The sequence below is a fragment of the Amborella trichopoda genome, chromosome 2, assembly GCF_054954075.1.
Source record: "Amborella trichopoda isolate Santa Cruz 75 chromosome 2, AtrichopodaSantaCruz75HAP2 v2.0, whole genome shotgun sequence".
NCBI lineage: Eukaryota > Viridiplantae > Streptophyta > Magnoliopsida > Amborellales > Amborellaceae > Amborella > Amborella trichopoda.
This window is the reverse complement of record NC_142337.1, coordinates 26,672,068-26,686,753: the sequence shown is the minus strand read 5'-3', so window position 1 is coordinate 26,686,753 and position 14,686 is coordinate 26,672,068. Positions and strand designations below refer to the sequence as shown.

General features: G+C 35.0%; 1 protein-coding gene across 1 annotated transcript; it reads right to left on the bottom strand.

Moving 5' to 3' along the window:
• Positions 1 to 2,931: 2,931 nt before the first annotated feature.
• Positions 2,932 to 4,559, bottom strand: LOC18425866 (histone H2A.6). The gene is made up of 2 exons (XM_006830406.4): positions 3,956 to 4,559; positions 2,932 to 3,376 (listed from the first exon to the last, which is right to left on the bottom strand). Exons 1-2 carry the CDS (start codon positions 4,142 to 4,144, stop codon positions 3,161 to 3,163), a joined length of 405 nt encoding a protein of 134 aa, XP_006830469.1. The 5' UTR covers positions 4,145 to 4,559; the 3' UTR covers positions 2,932 to 3,160.
• Between the last annotated feature and the right edge of the window lie 10,127 nt (positions 4,560 to 14,686).

Sequence of the window (14,686 nt, the reverse complement as noted above, 5' to 3'; positions counted from 1 at the left end):
AAGCTCACCTCCAGGTCCTAAAGACCATATGTGCCACTAGTCAACTGCTATTCGACATTCCAGAGATGACTATTTCAAAAGTCCTTTTATCCTTTTGTCAACTCTATATTGCTCTCATTTTGTGCCTCAAGTGTCTACCTCTTTGCCGCCCATCTCGCACCGCATGTGTGCCATACGAGCAACAAAAGAGGAACAACTATAGACACCACATCCCTACATAAAAGAATGCTAAGAAATCTAAAGACCTAAGAACCATAAGACTTAGGATTGCCAAATACCTCTCAAGTCAATTCGTACACAATTCTGACACCCAAAACCCAAACAACAAGAACCCTAAAGTCCAAAACTCATATACTCTTTAAGAATTAGTCTTTTGGGCCCAAAATGGATTTTAAATTAAAGTAGAGTCCTAAGCTTTCCAACTACTCAAGAATCGCCCAAATATGATGTACGGTTTGGAAGTTATAACCCAAGAAAATATATTGACAAAAATGACGCATTGGTAGTAGCGTTGGTGCCACCAACAAGACCACAAAAGCCGGTGTCAAGACCACGAATTCCACAACTAAAGAGCTAATTAATCCCTAGCGCTAGAGCCCCCAATGCCCACCTAAGGGCACTAACACCAAAGGCCTGTCGTCAAGACCACCAATGCCGTTGTCAAGACTTCAACCGCAACAAAAGGGCTAATCCTTAGCACCAGGGCCACCAACGCCCATGTCAGGGGTGGAAACACCATCAATAACAATGCCTCGTGAACATTGGCCTGAACCACTTACCTGAAGACTCATAAAACAAAAGGCCCAAAGCCTCACGTGAACATAGAGTCAATGGCACTCACATTGGTGTTGGTTATGCCCATACCAAGAACTAGACAATCCTGACATGTGCGAAACTAGACAATCCTGACATGTGTGAAACAGTGGTTTTATTAAATGAGGCAATATAAATTACTGAAAAATGAATGAGTAGGCATGGCATCCGTGGTGCCAATGTCAGCATCAAAAGCGGCAAGGCCAAGAAAATTAAACCCCCTACATATGCAGAGCAATGATCTCATTAAATAAAAAAAAAATCATTATTAGAAACATAATAATTAAGACTTACATCGGTAGTGCTCATGCCCATGTATGCAGTAACAATGCCTGAAAAAGGCTTTGGGTGTGTTATAAAATTCAACAAATTCTTTTGAAAATTGAGTTTAGACAATGATGTTCTCGTAGCCATCCAATAGTAAAAATCAAGAATATTAGTGCGTGAAATTTTATAGAAATCATGCATTAATATCAAAAATATTATTTTCCTTTCAAATACATAATTGTGAAAATCAAAAATATTGACGTATGCCATTTTGAATTGAAACGTGATGAAAGTAGGTTATGAGCAAAAGCCATTCCATTCATTTTAGTTCCCTAACGAATATGTGTCAAGCAAGAGAAGACGAAACTGCCATGCTAAACATTATAATTACTTTCACTAACATAGAGAGATATGACATTGATAGAGAGAGAGAGATTCAAAGAGATTGACAGAGATTCAGAATAAGAGAGAGAGAGATTCAGAGTAAGAGAGAGAGAGATTCAAAGTAAGAGAGAGAGATTCAAAGAGATTGAGAGATTCAGAATAAGAGAGAGAGATTCAGAGTAAGAGAGAGCGAGATTCAGAAGAAGAGAGAGATTCAGAGTAAGAGAGAGAGAGATTCAAAATAAGAGAAAGAGAGAGATCCAGAATAAGAGAGAGAGAGAGATCCAGAATAAGAGAGAGAGATTCACAATAAGAGAGAGAGAGAGAGATTCAGAATAAGAGAGATTCAGAATAAGAGAGAGAGAGATTCAGAATACGAGAGAGAGAGATTCAGAATAAGAGAGAGAGAGATTCAGAATAAGTGAGAGAGAGATTCAGAATAAGAGAGAGAAAGAGAGATTCAGAATAAGAGAGAGAGAGAGATTCAGAATAAGAGAGAGAGAGAGAGATTCAGAATAAGAGAGAGAGAGAGAGAGATTCAGAATAAGAGAGAGAGAGATTCAGAATAAGAGAGAGAGAGAGAGAGAGATTCAGAATAAGAGAGAGAGAGAGAGAGATTCAGAATAAGAGAGAGAGAGAGAGAGAGAGATTCAGAATAAGAGAGAGAGAGAGAGAGATTCAAAATAAGAGAGAGAGAGAGAAAGATTCGGAATTAGAGAGAGAGAGATTCAGAGAAAGAGAGAGAAAGAGAGAGATTCAAAATAAGAGAGAGAGAAAGAGAGAGATTCAGAATAAGAGAGAGATTCAGAATAAGAGAGAGAAAGAGAGAGATTCAGAATAAGAGAGAGAAAGAGAGAGATTCAAAATAAGAGAGAGAAAGAGAGAGATTCAAAATAAGAGAGAGATTCAGAATAAGAGAGAGAGAGAGAGATTTAGAATAAGAGAGAGAGAGAGATTCAAAATAAGAGAGAGAGAGAGATTCAGAATAAGAGAGAGAGAGAGAGATTCAGAATAAGAGAGAGAGAGATTCAGAATAAGAGAGAGAGAGAGAGAGAGATTCAGAATAAGAGAGAGAGAGAGAGAGATTCAGAATAAGAGAGAGAGAGAGAGAGATTCAGAATAAGAGAGAGAGAGAGAGATTCAGAATAAAAGAGAGAGAGAGAGAGATTCAAAATAAGAGAGAGAGATTCAGAATAAGAGAGAGAGAGATTCAGAATAAGAGAAAGAGAGAGAGAGAGATTCAGAATAAGAGAGAGAGAGATTCAGAATAAGAGAAAGAGAGAGAGAGAGATTCAGAATAAGAGAGAGAGAGAGAGAGAGATTCAGAATAAGAGAGAGAGAGAGAGAGATTCAGAATAAGAGAGAGAGAGAGAGAGATTCAGAATAAGAGAGAGAGAGAGAGAGAGAGACAGATTCATAGAGATTCAGAGTAAGAGAGAGGGAGATTCATAGAAATGGAGACACAGATCAAAAATCACACACATTCCATTAACAGATGACTGATTGCATGGTTTCAATAACAAAGAGAATAGAAATCAGTTTTGAAAACCTAACTAACTTGGTATATTACACGTGCCCAAATCACGGTCAATCAGAAGGGAATGAACCAGAAGAGAAGAATACAGATGCTCTGAACCACTAATTATCAAAACTCTAATTATCAGAAGAAAATCCTCCCCAATCTCTATGAATTCATTCATTCATCAGCAGAGGCCTTCGAGCCACCAGATGCTGACGCTTTCTTGGGTAAAAGGTTGTTATGAATGTTAGGTAAAACACCACCATTAGCAATGGTCACAGTTCCAAGCAATTTGCTCAACTCTTCATCATTTCTCACTGCCAACTGAATATGCCTTGGTACTATTCTTGTTTTCTTGTTATCACGAGCAGCATTTCCCGCAAGTTCCAACACCTAAAAACAATGTCAATTTCAGTACATGCTTCCATATTAACCAGTACAAGAATCCTCAACTTCGTTTTCAAAGCTTGCATGAGTCGATCCAAAGAGTTTTCTACAACAAAGGCCCTTTATATAAAGAGCTTTGTAAAATACAGGGAAGTCTAAAGCAATACAAGACCAGATAAGAACATCTAGGACAAGAAAAACCCTAAATCACTATTTACCTTCCTAAAGGCAAGAATGAAGAGCTGGGGAATACATACCAACAAAGATCAACGAGAACCCCAATTATTAAACAAAAAAATATTTTCACTCAATAAACCAAATAAAAAATTGAAAACAGAGGAATAAATCAAAAAAAATCTTTCTTAGAAAACAATTTAACATTAAGGAGCATGAGACGGCCATTACACAAATTGAAAAAAAGAAAAAAAAACACCAACAAAGAGATTTAATAGAAAGACAACACAGTAAGCATGATTAATCCAATGAAATATAAAGAAACACAGCAAAACAACATCACCAAGCAACCATTTCCCCCAAAATAACAAGAAAAAAAACAGATAAAAACAGCAATAACCAGAAAATCACCTCAGCAGCGAGATATTCAAGAACAGCAGCAAGATAAACAGGAGCACCAGCACCAACTCTCTCTGCATATTTCCCCGCCTTCAAGAAACGAGCAATGCGACCCACTGGAAATTGAAGCCCAGCCTTGCTGCTCCTTGATGTCGCCTTCTTCGAGCCTCCCGCTCCAATGGCTTTTCCTCTGCCCGCCATCTCCCCTGGTTTTTATGGTCAAAGAGAGAGAGGGATTAGGGTTTTATTTGAGAGGGAAAGAGGCTCTGTTTTTTTTGTTCTTGTTTTTGTTTTTGTTTTTGTTTTGGACAGTGCGCGAGAAAAAGATTGAAGAACTTGAAAATCTTCAGATAGTATTTATCGTGCGTCCGTTTATCTCTGAGGAGTGACCTGATCAATCAGGAGCAACCACACGGATCGTCATCTCCATCCGTTGATCTGAATTGTCTTTGGACGGTCAGATATTTTGCTTGCCTGATGCTCTGAATGCGGATCCAGATCCAGTTTAAGTGCCCCAAAGCCAAGACAGGTGGCGCCACTTCTCCTTCCAGTTCCTTCTTTACATTTTGAATTTTTAGTCATCTCGTTGAAGATGTCGTTGCGAGCCATCGTGTATAATTGTCCGTTTTATTTGACAGAAAGATTATATGAAGGGTGCCGTTTATAAAGAGCCGGGGCGCTAAACAATCAAATTAGAGCCTACCTTGAGATACTATCAAAAAATATAGGTTCAATGCTGAAAAGTTTTGTAATAGCTTTAAATTATATTTTCATCTATAGTTACAAAATTTAGAGAAATGATTCTATAGGACCCTCCTTTATCCATGTGTATAGAACTTCAAAGGATTATCATTAAATTTGATACGGATCTATAAAAAAGTCAAGTCCTACACCTATGTGATAATTTTTTTAGATATCCATGCCAACTTTAATAGTAATCCTTTAAGGTCATATAAAATCATTACTCTAAAATTTAAAGCATAAAAAATAGTGTAAATCAAAAAAACTTGAAAATTGACGGTTGAAAAATACATCTCAAGATGCACTATTTCTAAACCTTGAAATCCATTTTTCCTAATGTACATGCATCTTGATGTCGAGATGATCAATTTAAGGATATTTGAACATCAAAACAACCTCTTCTAGTTAAAGTTTTGGCATAAGCTCTAATTTGATTGTTAAGTTTTGGGAAAGGCTCTAATTTGATTGTTTAAAGCCTAAGCTCTATATAAACTTTTCCCTTATATGAATCCTCTATAGAAGAGTGCTATGTTTAAAATATTGGACAATGCCCATGTACCGGCTAGGCTAGAACGTAGGACAATACGATGTTCCTTTATCGAACCACCCTGGGATTGGGGTGTTTCAATATGTTAACCATCCTGGCAGTATGAAAAGTGGAGAAAAACAAAGGATTATTTATAGGGAAAAGTTTATATAGAGCCGAGGCTCTAAACAATCAAATTTGAGCCTACTTCAAAAATTTTACTAGAAGAGGTTGTTTTGGTGTCCAAATATACTCAAATTGATCATCAACATCAAGATGCATAGACATGAGAAAAAAATGGATTTCAAGTTTTGGAAATAGTGTATTTTGTAATGCATTTTTGGAACGTCAATTTTCAAGATTTTCAAGTTTTAATAGATCTATTGATCTACAATATTTTTGAAGCTTTAAACTTTATAAATAAAGATAAAAATATATTTTAAGGTCATCACAAATATTTTTTAGTATTGAAACTACATTTCTCGATACTATTTAAAGGTAGGCTCTAATTTGATTGTTTTAGAGCCCAGGCTCTATACAAACCACACCCTTATTTATAAAAAGATCATTTATCTTTGTACAAGGAAGTTACAATCATTCTTGTCCTTTGGATTTCAAAATGGGTGATTGTAAAAGTAACATTAAATAGACACAAAAATTGCAAAAAAAGAATTCTCGAACTTCATGACTCACCCTAAACCATCCAATTTGACATCTAACGAGTGGGAATAATAGTGACCTCCTTGTACAAAAGATAAATGGTCTCTTTGTAAACAATCCCAAAAAACAAATTAGTTTCATTTAAGAGACATCAACTGGGGAGCAAAAATTTAAAAAAATAAAAACAAAAAATAAAATAAAGGGCCTCACAGTTAGATATAATTTATACTGGGTCTAAAAAGTAGATTTTTTTAAGAGATTATTTTCATCAATCGAGTCTTATCCCAATTATTTGAGGTCAACAAATTTTTCAATAAATAAAATTAAAAAATAGGAGAAACAATTAGGAACACTCACGTAATAAACTTTGCTAGTCTAGCATGCATTTTCCCATTTCACAATCGAAAATCTTTCCCACTTGCAGAATCTGTCGTTATCCTCACTAGACCCTGCAGGATCTTTAAGCCGCTAGATCATTTTTTTTATTGTTTCACTTAGGGCATGTTTGGTTTCCTGTAAATGGGTCTCCGAGAGACCCATTGCCTGTAAATGTTGTTTGAATGCCATCCTAGGATGCGAGTCTTATTTTGTGTAAAGACTGATTTCCACGTTTTAAAGCCACTTTTCTAGAAATGTCAATTTTACTAACTAAGTGAAATTAATGTTTCCAGGAAATTGAAAAAGAGGCATGGCCCCCAAAAACCTGTGGTAAATTATATTTTATGGAGTGAGTTGAGGTCCGCCCAAATAAAGACATCATAACCCAATAGATGTAATAATTGGGCCTTTCATTCTTCTAAATGTAATACAGCTTCCAACCTTCCGCTATTTTTGAATGTAGCACCCCGAGTTCATATTTCAGGTGGCGTTGCTACTTTTTCTTTTAGGATATTTCAAGCTTAACTTCGATGGGGCCTTTAGACAAAATCTTGGTAGTGCTGGTTGTGGGGGCATTATCAGGAATGATGTAGGTAGTTTTATTACGGCCTTTGCAGCTTTTTTAGGTACCAATTCGAATAATACAGCTGAATTTTATATACTTGAGAGGGGTATTTCATTGGCGATGGAGCTGAATTGTGTACCTCTTGTCATTGCGAGTGACTTTAAACTCCTTGTTGACTCCTTAAATCGGCGTTGCAAGCCTTCTAGTATATTGCATTTAATTTTGGCTAATAATATATCTAAGCTTGCATCTTTTGCTGACCAACAATGAAAAGGCCCAACATGCCTATAGGGAGGGAAATATGGTTGTAGATTCTTTGGCCAAGACAATAGTCCTTATGAATGATGCAATTGTGTGGCGAGCTTGCCCTCCTGATTTTGTAATACCCTATATTTCATATGATGTTACTAGTGTTCCCTTGCCAAGGGTTGTATAAGACCTGTTTATGTGAAACCTCTTTTGTTTTTCAATAAAACGAGTAGGGACTTGGTATCCCCCCAATGATTCACCACAAAAAAATTATATATATATATATATATATATAATGATAATATGAGACCCTTCCACACTCATATGTGTAGGACCCCAACATGAGCGTGAGAGGGTCTCAAAGAATTATTACTATATATATATATATATAATTCCCATAATAATTACATGAGTATGAGCCTCTCACACATATACGCTGCATAGGACCTCACTCTTGCGCCGTCCCTACTCTGTATTGCAAGTCCACACCTCTCTCTCCCTCTCCCTCCCTGCACTAGATATATGTGCTCATATGGGAGTAAATCCTTTCTCTCTCCATGACAAAAAAAGAAGCCTCATGCTCCTGTGCCAGCCCATATCTACATATTGAATCCTCTCTATCTAAAATTCATCCAGTATTTTGCTACATATGTGCTTGCTGAAATCTCCACAGTGAATCTTCCCCCTCTGACCCTCACCAAGCCAGTTCCTCTGCCTCAACACGTGCCTGCAGAGCCCATGAAAGTATGAAACCTCTGTCTCTAACCTCTTTCTCTCTCTACTTCCATGGAGAACAAGAAAATGGCTAAGCCTCGCAGTTGTGGACCAGTCCTTAGCACTTTTCAAGCCTCTCATACCATAACCAAAGAGATAGCGAACCAACAAGCCATCAGAATTATTCACATATTTGCACCTAAGGTCATCAAGATGATGGTGCAAATTTCCAGCAATTGGTCCAAAAACTCACCGAAAAAGTTGCTGACAAGAAAGATGGAGCGACCCCAAAAGAGAAGTCAAGCTTATTGGGTCGTCGGAGTTTTTCCTGGGAAGTCGAGAATTCAAGCTTGAAGCGCCATTACCAACTATGAAGGAAGAGGGGGAGAGATGGAAAGCATCTGGTTCGAGTTTTTTCGATGATTTTGATAGGTTAATTGCTACGGTTATGCATAATGGTGATTCTTCTTCATCTTTGGATACGAGTGAATTCCCACAAACTCCACTGGATTCTTCTCACCATGACCTTCTTACTGAGACCCATATGTCCTAGGATTAAGGGTTAAAATTTTTGTGTTTTCAATGTTGATTTCTCTCTCTCCAAACTGTAAATAGATGGAAGACCCGAATCTCTGGGGCTTTCCCACATTGACCAATTTCAACATGTTTAATGTGATGTTTCGAGAAATTGGACCCTCACTCTCTACATTGTAAATGAATGGACGACTGGTGTCTTGTTTCTTTGATAATGGTTTTCAAACATTACTGATTGTTAAGTTTGCTGGGATTTACAAATTAAAGAAAGCACATACTAGTCTTCATAAGGTTCAAAGCAAGATCATGATGATATATAGTTCACAATTTGCAAATGAATATTGAGGTTCATGAACGGGTTGCAATTGATATGCTAGATAGCTTATTTAGCTAATCTCTCTTCACCCCAACAACTCACCCGAGCTCAGCTTTTTACTCTGGCGTCACCCCGCCCCTTCCCCTCTCCGCAGTTGTGATTTGATTGTCGAAAGTTGTGTGGCTTCTTTTACATAGGAAGAGGCAGGGCCTATGCTTTCAATTTAATCCACTCGAGATAGAAATAGAAACAGAGCTTCATTGGGGAAGTGTCCAATGGCTGTGAGATCGCATAGGCTAATGCCGTTTTCTTTTTTTCTTTATATCATTTTACCCGGTTCTTTTTTACTGCCTTTATTGGTAAGCTAGCGTGCCAATCTCTCCTCAAGATCTGGATGAAGACATAAGATTGGGGTCCTATGGTGGGAGGCGTTTATAAGATCATTACTTTAATTATATGTAGTTGTAATAATTTTATAATTATATATTATATAACTATAATTAGTTATATGCTATATGTTATATATAATTAGTTTATATAAAGGTAAAAGTTTATATAAGGTTTCAACCTTAACATGTAGATTTATAGATGAACCTCAAAAATCTTTCGGAAAGGTTGTTTTAATGTTGGAAAACCCCCTAATTGATCATCTCGATATCAAGATGTATGAATATAAAAAAAAAAAAAGAAAAAAAAAGAAAAAAGAGAGTTTTTGAGTCCCAGAAATAGTGCATCTTGCAACACATTATCTAGACCGTCTATTTTCAAGATTTTCATATCTCTATAGATCTACTTGATTTTAACCATTTTTGAAATTTAAAATTTTCTAATTAGATATGAAAATAGATTTTAAGATAATTCCAAGAATTTTTTGCAGCGAAATTACATATTATGATATAATTTGAAGGTGCGCCTTAATTGGATTGTTTAAGCTTGCAACCTTATAGACGCCACACCCTTATATAAATATTCTATTATATATATATATATATATATATGATAATATTAATTATTATATCTAATATTATATAACATTATACTACTCTATGATATTACATTAAAATATTTTAATTTATTAATAATTAATATATAATTAACACTAATTATATGAAATAAATATATATATAATGACTATAATAAAAATTTATTAGTTATATATGGAGAATGATCCCATGTCACTGTGTTATTGTAATAAAATAAAACTACACTTCTAGAAAATCATGGTTGTGGCATTTATTTAACGCCAAATTTTGCATACGTAATCTTTTAATCCCAATATTCAATTAAAAAAAAAATTCAATTTGCACTCTGGATATATTCAAAATGAGTCCACTCCAACAATGAATATATAGACTATTTATTTGATGATTTTAAGATCTAGGCCTTTAGGAATTCAAAATCATTTTTTTTTAATATTGTTAATCTAATGATAACAAATGTATTTAAAAATTTCGGAAAGGAAATAAAGTTACTTTTTAGGCCTCGATCTAAACATCTCACTAAAATGGACGGCCTATATTAATTGCCTATAAAAACACTTTCTAGAGTGTGCTTATAAATTTTATTTTTCCGTGATTGTTTATTATGATGAAAAGATTGTATATTTAAAAATTCAGATCAAATAAATGGCTGTAACATAGTTTTTGAAGATTGTGTCATTTTATTACTATAAAATAGTTGTATGAAACCACTCCCCATTATATATACTATGATTATAACTAATTATATATTATTATATATAAGTAATTTAGTGATTATAATAAATAAATAATTAATATATATTATATGCAGTAATAGGACATAGTAAAATATTATAGTATAAGTCATTATAATATTTTAATATTAGTTTATATTATGGGAAAAGTTTATATAGAGCTTAGGCTCTGAACAATCAAATTAGAGCCTACCTCAAAAATTTCATTAGATGAGGTTGTTTTGATGCCCAAATAACATCAAATTGATCATCTTGACATCAAGATGCATGGACATGAGAAAGAAATGGATGTCAAGTTTTGGAAATAGTACATCTTGTATCGCATTTTTTGACCATCAATTTTTAAGATTTTCAACTTTTCATAGATCTGCTCAATCTACACTATTTTTACAGTTTTAAATTTTATAATTAAAGATGAAAATATATTTTAAGGCTAATTCTAATATTAAAACTATATTTCTTAATACTATTTGAAGGTGGGTTCGAATTGATTGTTTAGAGCCTCGGCTCAATACAAACCGCACCCTTATATTATTATGTAAGATTAAGGTATTACAGTATTATTGTTATAATATTTCAATATAAAATAATCAATGTACCATAATATATGATTGGTACGTAATAATTAATAATTGTAATAAATTTTAGTAATTATATTATAATTATAATTAATTATATGTTATTAGTTTATATAATATAATAGAAATAGAATATTATTATAATATTAATTATTTAATTATTATATATAATATAAAATAATATATCTAATATTGTATAATATGATGATGCTATACTATTTTAATATATAATTACATAATAATTATAATAATTATGTAATTATAGCATATATTATAAATATAATTCGTTATATATTATTATATATATGCAATTTATATAATATAATAGACATATAATCGTATAATATATCATCATCGTCATCATCATTTTTCCAACTAATTGGATCGCCTACATGAATCCTGGTCCGTCATTATGCTATATTAATGGTCATACCCTCAGTGAAGCTATAAGTCGCCATACCTTTTCTCACTACTTTCAACCATGTCCTTTTTTTGGGCCCACACCTTGTTTGTTTAAGCCTTCCATTTGAACTAACTTGTACATCCTAAAAGGTGTTGTAGAATAATTATTCTTACATATCAACAATCCTACATTCTATATGGCTAGGCGAATTCTATTCTATTGGATTAGCATCTTTACTTGTATTTGTCCAAAATTTCATGGGAACCATTGCCTCTTTTTCATTGCAACTGAGCAGCACTGCAGCGTATCACTTTTAGGGAACGCCTTAGCAAGCCCCTATTTATTTCTCACTGTACTGTAGTTTTTGTAAAATGCGTCGCTTATAATGCCCTAGTATACACAGATAACGTATATTCCAAATTCATGAAAATTTTTTGCTGCTTCACTAATACATCCCACATCCTTTACCCGGGCTTGGGACGGGTTGAGAGAAAGTTTAAGGTCCTCTTTTTTCTTAGACAATCTTGTAATATTTCTAGGTGACACATCTTCCAAACAATCCTAACAGTCTCTTTCAGGTCTCTACCATATGCTAGCCTACAGACACCAGTATTCTAAAATATGCCAACGCCAGAAGACATCATTCACAAGAAAGGCATCTCCCCAGGATACTCATTCCCCAGGAGGGAACAATTGAGAACAAGAAGTTGGAAATTCCCTTGGAATAGGAAGTTTTAGACTTCTGGATGTTGGAATCTTTATATTCTAGTTGACAAATAATGTGTTTGATAACCTATCTAGAATTTGAGAATTTCTAGGAACCTATGTTTGATTGGACTATGGATTTTTGTAGACATGACGATATTGAATGTAGTTGGTTTAACTATTCATTGAAGTTTTTATCAATGAATGGATGATATTTGTTTAAAGATTGAGATTTTAAAATCATCGCCATTCTTCCTTGAACTTCTTTGAGGGTCCCTGTTGTGGTAATAAAGAAATATAAATTATTTTATTTTTTTATAAAGACCAAAACAAATTGTTCTAAAAACACAATTTAAAATTTAACTCAAGATTTTCTTTTTGGAAATTAAAAAAGAGGGAAATAGTAACTCAAAAGACAGGAACATTTTAGGGTAGAGGGGAATTTTCTTAAAAAGGCATGACACTTGCTTAGCCAAGCATGACCATACTTAGCAAGTCATGGAATAATAAAATATCGGCAGACCAAAATGTTAGTAATAAATAAGTTTTATTTCAAAAATAAAAAATCAGTAAAAAATATGGATTGTCAAAAAATAAAGTAAGTTATAGGATCGTGAATATTTTAGATTTGGTCCAGAAAACATAGTGAAAAAATCGGATGTGTGAAGATGACACAATATATGAATATGATTAGCCACTATTGTATAGATGTATTAAAACCCATTAAACAATAATTTTATAACCTTACTAATGTCATTAGAAAAATATTGGACAATTTTTAGTTGATACTTTCAATAAATCCAGCAACAATGTTTACTCTATTGTCACAACACAAAACATGTCGTAGATTTATTAGGAATATAAATTGTAGCAACAACAACAATATTGAACATAAGAACTAATTGGCAAATAACAAGAATTATGAGCTAATGTATATATATATATATATATATATATATATATATATATATATATATATATATATATATATATATATATATATAGGAAGCCACTACGCAACTCCTTGTTGTGAAAATGAACAGTGTTTTCGCCCATAGGTTTGGCACCGTCTGATTTTTTTGGATGACTTGGATTAAAACACTGCAACAAACCTACTATGTCCGTTGCAGTTTTTTTTCATGCAAAAAACACGGGCAACTGCCATGGCTCCCGTAGATCCGTGGTAATTTTTAAGGCAAAACCGTCATGGACATAGCATATCCGTAGCACAGTGAAACACTATTTAATTTCTCCTATTGGCGTTTTTAAGAGTTTCCCATATATATATAGTAAATGTTGGCATAGGCCTACTAACTCATAGCTACATATGAGCCCAACAATCGAATTCAATATGTAGCTGTGAACTAGTGGGAGTCCCTGCTTTTAGTCATAAGCTGTAAAAAATAGCTAGAAAATAGAGTTTCAACATGCGCTTGATTGGCTTTTAGTTGATAGTTGGCTTGACAAGCCCCACAAGGTTCCCATCTAAAATAGCGCCCATTATATGCCTTGCAACTCCCCCTTTATTTTTGAATCATTTACATGACTTACAAACTCGTCCTTTGAATGTACTAGCTACTAGGGCATGAACGTGCAAACAAAGAAAGAGAGATAGTACCCACTTATCATTCTTCAAACTTATTGTATTGAACTTTATTTCCAACAAGTATCGATATAATAAGAACATACTATCTCCGCCGGCATGTAAGTATCCCTGTGACCAGGCAGGTTAGCATCATGAAGATTCCTAACTGCCGGCATGTGAGCAGTGTATGGTGACCTGGGTAGATTAGTATCGCGAGGATTCCTAACCGCCAGTTGGTGAGAATTCATATTGCCAGGCACGCTAGCATCACGAAGATGCCTAACCGCCAGCATGTGAGCCGCATACGACTACCTGAGCAGATTAGTATCGTGAGGATTCTTAACCGCTAGTCGGTGAATAATTCTGGGGCAAGGTAGGTTAGCGTCACGAAGATGCCTAACCGCCGTAATATGAGCATCATATGGAGACTTGGGTGGATTAGAATTGTGAGGATTCGTAACCTCCAGTCAGTGAATATTTCTGTGACCAAGCAGGTTAACATCACGAAGATGCCTAACCGTCGGCATGTGATCAACATACGTCAACCTGGGCAGATTAGTATCGCGAGGATTCCCAACTGCTAGTCGGTGAATATTCTGGGGCCAGATAGGTTAGCATCATGAAGATGCCTAACCACTGACATGTGAGTAGCATACAACAACCTGGGCAAATTATTATCGTGAGGATTCCTAACTACCAGTCGGAAAGCAGTATGAGTAGCCAAGTGTGGGATCCGTATGATCAAAGGCAGGAATTAGGAACCCGACGGTGATGAAGTGGAAGGATTAGAAGGCAAGGGTCTTGGCCTAAACCTTGCAAGGGTGGAACATATATCTTTCACAAACACAAGGGCTGCTGGCCTTGCAAAACATGACGTCCTGGTTTGACCTGGGACATTGCAAGCCAAGGTATCGCTATCGGTTGTTGTTTGCCGACCCTTATTGGGGTAAGTCAAGATTACCCTCAACTGTCTGCTGCCTGGGACTAAGTCCACTTGAGGCTGGGATTTCTGCATTGTCCTAGCCTTTAGAGTTTGCGGCTTGGGCTCTCGTTTTGCCATCGCTGTTTTCGTAAC